Source organism: Clupea harengus, chromosome 16, assembly GCF_900700415.2.
Source record: "Clupea harengus chromosome 16, Ch_v2.0.2, whole genome shotgun sequence".
Classification (NCBI taxonomy): Eukaryota; Metazoa; Chordata; class Actinopteri; order Clupeiformes; family Clupeidae; genus Clupea; species Clupea harengus.
In genome coordinates, this window is record NC_045167.1 from 2,750,738 (window position 1) to 2,760,760 (window position 10,023).

Here is a 10,023-nt window from a genome sequence, read left to right on the forward strand (position 1 = left end):
TTTTTCTGGAGCATAGTCATGCCGTGTATAGCCTTATGACGTCTGAAGAATACTGAAAACTGAAAGTGTCTTTTCAGCTCCTTGATGAGGACATGTTGTCAACTTTATAAGTGAGCCGTGATGTGAGCTGGAAAAATCAAATGGCATATTTCAAAATGGCTATGAATACCATAAAGGACTCATATCACTCACAAGTCCACCTGAAGAGTCTTGTCAAACCACAGTTCTGTCTCATGTGTCCTGCTGTAAACTGAAAGTCCACTCCCACAGTGTTGAGATATATTGTGGTACTCTGGATTAATATTTTATGCCATGTCTGTCATTAGTTGATAGAAATCCTCTCCACACAGGGGTCATCATACATCATACGACAGTGACCTTTGCAAAGTAAATAGAAAGCACACATAGCATTGGAGCAAGGATAGCAGTGGAATAATCACAGGACAGAATTCAATATGGATATAATAGCACACATGAATGCTGTATTCATGTTAAAAAAAAAAAAAAAAAAAAAAAAAGACCAATGAACTTAGATGTTTATCAAAATCTTTATTAAACATAGCTTTTAATTTAATTCATCCGTTATCTCTGCAATCCAAGACTGAAACGCTGACACTCTGGTGAACACAGCTGGTTTCGTAGGGTCACACGTCGTACTGCTCCATGTTGCCATGCCAACAAGATAGTATAGTCCACGTCTTTGACACAAAAGTGGTCCACCGGAATCCCCCTGCAGACAGAAAGTCAATGCACACACACACACACGTCAGAATCTGCACTCACAACATGAACAAAAAGCCAATTCATCACAATGCTCTGCAGTACATCGCAGTTAAATCACAGTATGGATCTGATCCTGAGGCACCGAATGTTCCTCTAGATATGATGGTAGTAAGGGAGCAGTACCATGCAGGCTGTAGAGCCGGCAGCGCTCGCACAAAGGTGAGTATTCAGTATCAGCTCGTCTCCCCATGCTGCTCTGCAGGCAGTCTTATTCACTATATTTAGCCTGGCCTGGTGTAGAATATCTGGGTTCACACCTGCTGTAGGGGCAAAGAAGTGTTAGAACAAGCAGACATACTTCCATCCTGAGCACCCCCAGCAATGTAAAGAGATGCATAAACAACTACAAATTACGTGTGGCATCAGTAGAGCCCCAGCCCGTTGTCATGCATGACCAGCTTTCATCAGGTTCGTCGTCGTCCTCATGAGGGATGCACACTTGAGACACGGTGGGGTCTAAAGGACAATGCAGAAGGAGCATAAGAGACACGTCATCCAGCAGGAACAATGAAAAAAAAAAAAAAATAGCCTGTTCAGTGTGTGTCTCTACCAAATCGAACAGGAGAGTCCAGACGGATCAAACTGAGGTCAAACGCCGGTGGGAAGCTAGCACCTCCTTGAAAGTCGATGACTTCTGCCACTGGGATAGGCGGGGTGGACATGAACGTGAGGTCATGAACACCCAGAGCCACCACATCCCAGTCTTTCCTGCAGAAAAAAAAAAACGTGAAAGGGAGCTTTAATCTTAGCTCTAAGCCACGCTCACTTTTCAACTGTCTCCAGTGTTGGCAGACCGCTTTGAAGATGTGAACTACCAAAAGGAACAAGGAGTAATACCAAAATAGCAAGATTAATGCGTGTGGCTCACTTGCAGTAGCAGTGCTTAGGTGCGAGTACCCAGTCGTGGCTGATGAGGGTACCACTGCAGTAGTGAACGCCATCACTCTGCAGGCTGACTTGCCAAGGCCAGGAGTAAGGGTAAGCTGTGCTGACGTTCAGCACCCTCGGCCCATCCTCGTCACTGTCCACCACCTCCGCGGAGGCATTACCGAGACTGCCTGGTGGCATAATTGCCCGGCCACAGTGGACTAAATCTGGGATTTAGAGCATCGAGATGTCAAAGAATTGAAAGGAGCAGCAGAAAGGAGGTTTGGTTGAAACTAGCAATCTAACTACTACTATAGCACAGTTCTGAGCATGCTAACCCGTGTCTTTTAACGATACAGTTGGCAATGTTGTGCTATGAAAGCTTTTTTTTCGCAGGGCGGACCGACCCGGACCACAGGACTGCATAGGGCATAGCCGAGGCGGCTCGTTAGAACAGTAGGGTGTGTGTGTGTGTATCTGTCCTTCACATAACTATATACACCATGAAGATTAATTTGAAGATGATACAGAAAAACACCACGCTTCAAGAGGTGGAAAATGATTACCTCATGTCTCAGATACGACAGATTTTGCCATGGCAGTGTAGTACACTGGTGCGAATAACAAAGTCAGAGACTAACTATGGGAACTCAATATTTCTATTGCAGTCATGGTGGAATGCTAAGGCATTGAAGGCAAGCACAAATGACAAAACAAAAGAGATTTCTGTAGAAAAACGCTACTTCAATGCACGTTTTACAGAATAGCATTTTAACAGTTGAAAAAGTCATCTTACCCGAAGCCCTGTTGGCACCTGTATAATCATATCCTTCATAACCTAATTTGAAGAGAATATTTGCAGGAGTTGTCATTTCAGGTCACAAGGCATCAAGTAAACCATATCTGCACACCAAACTTCACATCCATTTCAGCCCGCTCAAAGCCCTTCACATCTTACTTTGGATTTCTGTGTCCATCCAGCCTTTGTAGCGCTGCAGCTTAGTGTAGACCCCAGGCTTCTGGGCACGCCCACAGCCCACTCCCCAGCTCACCACTCCGGCCAGCTCGTACCACCTGCCTCTGAAGCAGGACAGAGGACCACCGGAGTCCCCCTACCACAGCACATAGATGCATGAGTCCCCCTACCACGAGTCCCCCTACCACAGCACATAGATGCATGAGATGGAAGAGGACCACCGGAGTCCCCCTACCACAGCACATAGATGCATGAGTCCCCCTACCACAGCACATAGATGCATGAGTCCCCCTACCACAGCACATAGATGCATGAGTCCCCCTACCACAGCACATAGATGCATGAGTCCCCCTACCACAGCACATAGATGCATGAGATGGAAGAATATGAACATCCTTAAATAATGGAGCCTACATTAATCATTAAAGTACTGAATTCTATCTAAGTCATACAGTAATATGACACACTAGAAAAAAAAAAAAAAAACAGCAGCCAGTCATTCCAAGGCGAGCACAAGCCAGTCACAGTGTTATGCCTAAAACTCTAATCTGGCGCAATCAGTAAAGAGTTTAAGCTACTAGGCCACCGGATCATTCAGATGTAGGATGGAATGTGATTTCTGTTTAGATTTTTTGAATTTCCCCAACTCTCTTTAGGCTCTGCTGACACTCACCACCAGAATGCTCTTACCTTGACCCAGTGTCTTACCTGACACGCGTCCACTCCTCCTGCCTCATTTCCGGCACAGAACATCCGTTCCTGGACCTTGCCATGGTAGAAGGTGTTGCAGGTGTGGATAGGCAGGATGGTGACGTTCACCTCCTGCAGCTTACTAACATGTGGTCCATCTGAGGGGAGTAAATGGTGGTGTTAGCTGGTGGGGAGTGAGCCGGAGATCACCTCAGTCAAATATTAACAGATTAGAAAATATTTCTAGAGCGATATCGGTCACTTGGAAGTAAAATATTAAACAGTTTATTCAATGATTCTTAGAGAGGCATTTTTTTTTTAAGTTGAAAGTAACTTTAGTGAAAAGTACAGAACACACATATACAGATTCTGGTGTTCAGACATGACTGCTTTTGAAAGACATGTTGTATATTTAGAAATGTCTGAAACAGCCATGCACAGGTATGCAGCTAACAGAACATACTTTCTCTTGTGGATCCCCAGCCAGTGATTGTGCACTCCATCCCCAGTCGAAGTGGTCCAGCAAGGATATTGATAGGCCTCAGAAACACATTCAAAGTGAAAGGGTCGACGAGCTTCACCAGGGCGATATCGTTTTCTTTTGTAACACGGTTATACTCGCGGTGGCTGAGGATTAAGGCCACATCGCGCAACTTTAAAAAAAAAAAAAAAAAAAAAAAAAATATGTTATCAAAATAATACATTCCACAAAGGGCATACCATGTAAGGTCAGCCAAGACAGCAGCCTCAGATGAGTAAAAGGATTGCACAGATTACCTGCTGAAAGGCCTCATTAGACTTATGTAGGTCATGTTTTCCAGCCATCGCTGTCCAAAATGCTGGCTTATTATACCTAGCAAAGACATTTCGGTTTTAGAATGAGCGCAAGTGACTTTCTCCACCAGCTGGAGACTGGAGAACCATTCGCCTCCATGAGGTGAAATCACTGACTTTATAAAGCAGTGCGCAGCAGTGATGATCCACTGGTCAGTGACGATAGCACCACCACAAGCATGCATGGTGGCAAAGCGCAGGGACACCTGCCATGGCCATGAGTTGGGCCAAGCCTCCCGGCCTCCGATGATCCGCGTTTCCATTTCCGTCTTTGTCTGGGGAGGGAATGCCCGGACTCCTTTTGTCTCTGCAACACCGAGAGCCAACTTTCTCTTAGCCTTGCATGAAGGGATTGTGCAAAGTAGTCTAGTCCCATGTCACAGAATCTCAAGCCCAAGGCAACGTAACATCTCAGCTCAGACTACACACCAAGGTCTCAATAAGAAAATGCTTATATTGAGAAAATATTCTTTATTCTTACCATTATTCAACACGTTTTCTTCAACAACTCCATCCAGCGATTCCCCCATGCTAACATTTGCATGATTTCCATGACCCGCCCTGGCTGAAATAAGAGTGAATAACAATAAATCCTGAATATTACAAGAGGTTTTTCTTCCCACACTCAGCCTGGAATACAGGAGTGAAATTAAATAACATGAGGTTGCTATGGACCCTGGACATTTTAGCACACACTCGACCTCAACCCATTTAAAAACATCAGTAACAACCGTTATCCGCATATACGTCTTACCAGGATGGGCGTTTGACAACATGAAAATGAAGGCCACAATCAACGGCATGGTAAACGATAGTGAGACTGTGATGCTGTTGTTCTTAATATGCGCTGCATGAAAACGTCTCAGCTGTTCACCGTGACGAGGTAATCAAACGAGAAATACTAAATGATCGCAGTGACAGGTGTTTCTCATCAAACACTCAACGACGAGTGTTTGATGAGAAACACCTGTCACTGCGATCATTCAGTTAATTTCTCGTTATATGAGGCCAACCGATAGGAGAAAGAAAAACTGGTCACCACCTTCCAAGTAGTGTCGAAAAGCAATTATCATGCATTGCGAATATTAACGCCAACTACAAAGCATATTAAAAAAAGTAAGGGGCGAAAAAAAGTGTTGCTTGATGCACCACACGGTGTCACTGGTGCGCTGCTGTTATAAGCACATTTTTTAAATTTAGAACTGCATAAATGTGGCTTTGAAATGGGCCAGACAATGTACTTTTGTTTCCCATGAGCCAACCAAATGAGTCATAAATGAAACCTGATGTGATTGTGACTGATGTGAATGTTTATGTGACCAGATCATTAAGCCTTATTGGTGTCGATTCCCATCTGCCACTGAGAGGTAGGCTACACTACTCAAGAGTCAGTGATGTCTGAAAAAATTGCATTTATTTGTTTTTAAATATTTGCTCCGACAAGATCCAGTCATTCTTCAACCTCAACAATTCTGTATCGCCGAAAATACTAAGATAATCATTCTAAAATTACATTTAATTTTTAACTTGTGCCATATGACAGACCTTTGAACCTCTATCAATTATCACTAAACAGGTTAAAATGACCTTCTGTGTAATAGTTACACAAGAGTGATCATGATTGTTTGCTTGCATAGGTCAAGGCTTTGAGTAGGCTTCTCTTGAAATTTAAGGTTGGCTATCTATCTTGCATGGGAAGAGAGCATGCAGACTTCAATGCTTTGGGTTGACTTAAAGGACACACACTCAAACTCAATTTATTTAACTTTTCTGCTAAGCAGATACAATCAACCCCTTACACAAGAAAAAGTGTTTTTAATAGCATTTATTAAATAATTATACATAGTTTTTACAGTGGGATTTTTATGATGAATTGCAAAGCACAAAAAGGATCTGTTGCCATGGACACCAATTTGGGATAAGGAGCCTTGATGTGTAACCATGGTCACTGCAATAGTGACTATGACCACTTAAACTGGATCTGTGTGATCCTTCTCCAAACATTGTTCACTTCATCATTTAAAAAAAATCTATCTAGTTATTATTGGTGCAATTTTCTCTTTACGGCATTGCAGGATGGACAGCATTTGATAACCTACTTCATTTAATACATTCCACAATAAATTGCCATTTACAATCATGATAAAAGCATCAAGTCAAAGAAGAAACAGAAAGGTAGAAAAACACAGATTGAAAATCTGCCGAACCCCCACGTGTACACAATCCAAACTGGGACACACATCACTCTTACAAGGACAAAACAACAACACACACACACACACACACACACACACACACACAGACACACCATATTGTGCACACATTTCAGTCTCTTACAAGTCATGTGCCATGTTCACAGAACACAGAGGCACAGTGGGGTGTCTGACCCGGGGGGGCCTGCGGTACCATCCTAGCCTGTACTGTTTCGGAGCAGATATACATGATGAAGCAAACAGGCAAGTGTTATATGAACTGAATGTATAGCATAAGAGCCATTTCTCCAAAGCAAGATCACTCACATCCACCTCCTTTATACGCACCCAAAAACGGAAATGAAATGTGTGTGAGTCAAAGGTTCAGTTAAAGCTTATTCACAAAGGACATGAGTACTTCTGTAGAGTCATTGCTTCATCAGTTTGTTCCTGAGGTCCATGAAGGGTGGAGAATCTGGTTGTCAATTGCCTCTCCACATTCCAGTGCCTGTGCCCCAGCTATGACAACAGGCCACGGCCCTCTGCCAAAACCCTCAATCCCACTCCACCATGTCCTGAGGTGGACTCTGGTCCCTGCAGAAACGCTGTCCTATGGTCAGGGGTATTCTTCTCCTCCTCTTCTCTTCTTCTCCTCCTCTTCTTCTCTTCTTCTCCTCCTCCTCCTCGTCCCCTACCTTCCATGCAGCTTCTTCTCCAGGCGGTCCAGCTTGGCCAGGTTCTCTTTCAGCAGTTTGGAGCCTGGTGTCAGCAGGAGGGCCCGCTCGTAGTACATCCTCGCCGCTGCATAGTCCCCCTGGAGGAGCAACAACAGCCTACTATAAGGAACACACAAGGTACTGTACGGATTCCACTGTGGTGTCTTACTATGAACTATGAACATTCAAAAATGTTAATATTAAAAAAGTTGTTTTGTTCTCAGATACAGCGGGTAAAATAAGTATTGAACACGTCACCATTTTTCTCAGTAAAAATATTTCCAAAGGTGCTATTGACACGAAATTTTCACCAGATGTTGGTAACAACCCAAGTAATCAATACATACACAGAAACCAACACAAATACATTCAGAAATTAAGTTATGTGTATTAATGTGAAATAACACTGGGAAAAAGTATTGAACACATGAAGAAAGGGAGGTGCAAAAAGGCATGGAAAGCCAAGAAAACTGCTGAAATCTATCAGTAATTAGAAAGCAATCCGGCCCCTTGCATTAATATCCCAACTGATGGCCTATAAAAAGGTGTCTCAATACCAAGGTGTCACACAAGAAAAATCTCATGATGGGTAAAAGACCTCTCAAGACCTTCGTAACCTTCTTTTTGCAAAACATACTGATGGCATTGGTTACAGACGCATTTCTAAACTTCTGAATATTCCAGTGAGCACTGTTTGGACCATAAGCCGGAAGTGGAAAGAACATAATTTCAGAAATAAGCTTCAGAAATACCTGGAATTTGCAGGTACAGTTGTTTAGAAGAAAACAATAAGTAATGCACTTAACTGCCATGGCCTGTATGCACGCTCACCACATAAGACTCCATTGCTGAAGAAAAAGCATGTTAAAGCTCGTTTAAAGTTTGCAGCACGACATTTGGACAAGCCTGTGAAATACTGCGAGAATATAGTCTGGTCAGATGAGAGCAAATTTGAACTCTTTGGATGCCATAATGCACACCATGTTTGGAGGAAAAATGGCACTGTACATCATCCCAACAGTGAAGTTTGGAGGTGGGAACATCATGGTGTGGGGCTGCTTTTTAGCATACGGTACTGGCAAACTTCACACAATTGAAGGAAGGATGAATGGAAAAATGTACAGAGACATTCTTGATAAAAATCTGCTGCCATCTACCAGGATGATGAAGATGAAACGACGGTGGACATTTCAGCAAAAAAGTGAACAGCCAAGGAAACTCTCAATTGGTTTCAGAGAAAGAAAATAAAGCTGCTAGAATGGCCCAGCCAATCACCTGACTTGAATCCAATTGAAAATCTATGGAAAGAACTGAAGATCAGAGATCATAGAAGAGGCCCAGGGAACTTTCAATATTTGAAGACTGTTTGTGTGGAAGAATGGGCCAAAATCACACCTGAGCAATGCATACGACTAGTTTCTCAATACAGGAAGCGTCTTGAAGCTGTCATTACCTATAAAGGCTTTTGTACAAAGTATTGAATAAATATCAGTAAGCGTGTTCAATACTTTTTCCCTGTGTCATTTCACATTATTATACATAACTTAATTTCTGAACTTATTTAATTTGTATGTATGGGTTACTTGGGTTGTTACCAACATCTGGTGAAAATTTCATGTCAATAGCACCTTTGGAAATATTTTTTACTGAGAAAAATGGTGACGTGTTCAATACTTATTTTACCCGCTGTAGTACTCAGGACAGGACTATCTGCTTGAACAGCTAAGGAAAAAGCACTCAATCTGTGCATACGCAATAACACGGCACAAGGAACAGAAAAGTTCAAAACAACACATTCCATTACCTTTATATGTTGAATTCCTCCCATGTTCATCCATGCCTGGGACTGGTCCGGATTCAGCTCTACTGCCAGCTTGTAGCTCTGGGAGAACATACATGTAATATTAATTTCCAGCACTAGGGGGCATCACAGCCTTTCATTTGCTTAATGACCACACATGCTCTGTGTACTGATGAGCCAACATCTATTACAAATTCATGGTAGATAAGGGTTTCATTTGTTGCATATAAAAACAACACAACTCGGACCAAATATCATAACAAAAAAAAAAAAAAAACAGTCCTGGAGCCAAACAGTTTAGACTGGTCTTCAGCTAATCTGAGACCTTGATTGATCTCATTGGAGCTCTTCCAGCGCTGAGGGAAAGTGAAGGAACACCCAAACACACACCGGAGGTCTGGCATCGGGCCAAGGCAACCGGGTCGGATCCAAAACAGAGGCTCTATCCACAGGAAAGCCAGAGAATAAACTTCAACACAATCAAGACCTGCTCAGCTTTCTTCTCGACACAATAAGGTGGAGGGTTAGGTGGGCGAGAGGAAGGGAGGTGGGGGGGGGGGGGGGGGGGGGCTGGGTGGCTGGAGGGCTTGGGTTACATAAGGTCAGTCACTTCTGTTAGTGAGATGTGTGGCCTGGGAAATTGGTTGTTTGTCTATTGAGATAAAAAGATGTTTTTTTCTGTTTTGTTTCGTCTTCCTTTCCGTGACCGCATCAGGCTCACCGAGGGTAACCATATCAAGAGGAGGAAGAGAAAGGGGCCTGAGTCTCTGTTTGATGTGAAGTGATTCATCCACTTTTATCTTTTTCCTTCCTTCCTTCTCTCTCTATCTCTCTCTCTCTCCCTCCCTCTCTCTCTCTCTCTCTCTCTCTCTCTCTGAAGTGGAGCTACTTGCTTACGCTCGCAGGCAATCACAGAGGGAACTGCAGAAGGCATGTAAATGGAACAGATATGTGTGTTCGTTCCCCTTGATGTATGGCGTGAGCTTTATCAACTCTGAACACTCCCTCTGCTTTCTAACCATGGTTCATCATTCCTCTCTCTCTCTAGCGCCAGTTGACAAACACCAATTAGCGTTTCTAAAGCTCGGTGTGAAGGACAGACCAGCCCATTCAGACAGAAAAAGAAGGAGCAGAGAGGAAAGAGAGAGAGAGAAGAGACCGTGA

General features: G+C 43.2%; 2 protein-coding genes across 3 annotated transcripts in view; both read right to left on the minus strand.

Annotated features, from left to right (window-relative positions):
• Nucleotides 1-529: 529 nt before the first annotated feature.
• ovch1 (ovochymase 1) lies at nt 530-5,018 on the minus strand. 2 transcript variants are annotated; one of them, XM_031582744.1, is made up of 13 exons: nt 4,905-5,018; nt 4,632-4,715; nt 4,268-4,457; nt 4,094-4,169; nt 3,780-3,969; nt 3,335-3,474; nt 2,609-2,762; nt 2,447-2,488; nt 1,652-1,877; nt 1,334-1,491; nt 1,138-1,239; nt 907-1,040; nt 530-730 (listed from the first exon to the last, which is right to left on the minus strand). In XM_031582744.1, exons 1-13 carry the CDS (start codon nt 4,951-4,953, stop codon nt 566-568), a joined length of 1,710 nt encoding a protein of 569 aa, XP_031438604.1. In that variant the 5' UTR covers nt 4,954-5,018; the 3' UTR covers nt 530-565. The 2 variants fall into 2 exon arrangements, with proteins under 2 accessions (XP_031438604.1, XP_031438603.1); XM_031582743.1 differs by having other exon boundaries at nt 907-1,043.
• Nucleotides 5,019-5,960: 942 nt separating this feature from the next.
• Nucleotides 5,961-10,023, minus strand: part of LOC105896926 (transmembrane O-mannosyltransferase targeting cadherins 1) — a 16,277-nt gene continuing 12,214 nt past the window's right edge. The window contains exons 10-11 of the mRNA XM_031582657.2: nt 8,863-8,940; nt 5,961-7,156 (exon numbers count right to left, since the gene is read on the minus strand). Coding sequence (XP_031438517.1) covers nt 7,034-7,156; nt 8,863-8,940 — 201 coding nt within the window. The 3' untranslated portion in view covers nt 5,961-7,033. The remainder of the gene's footprint in view (nt 7,157-8,862; nt 8,941-10,023) is intronic.

What these genes read in the sequence shown, in the direction of transcription:
- ovch1 (XM_031582743.1), bottom strand. Translation starts at nt 4,953, where the DNA reads ATGCCGTTGATTGTGGCCTTCATTTTCATGTTGTCAAACGCCCATCCT. An exon ending in GATGGACACAGAAATCCAAA is followed by an intron (nt 2,489 to 2,608) that starts GTAAGATGTGAA and finishes TCTTCAAATTAG; the next exon opens with GTTATGAAGGATATGATTAT. An exon ending in GGGCTCTACTGATGCCACAC is followed by an intron (nt 1,044 to 1,137) that starts GTAATTTGTAGT and finishes TTGCCCCTACAG; the next exon opens with CAGGTGTGAACCCAGATATT.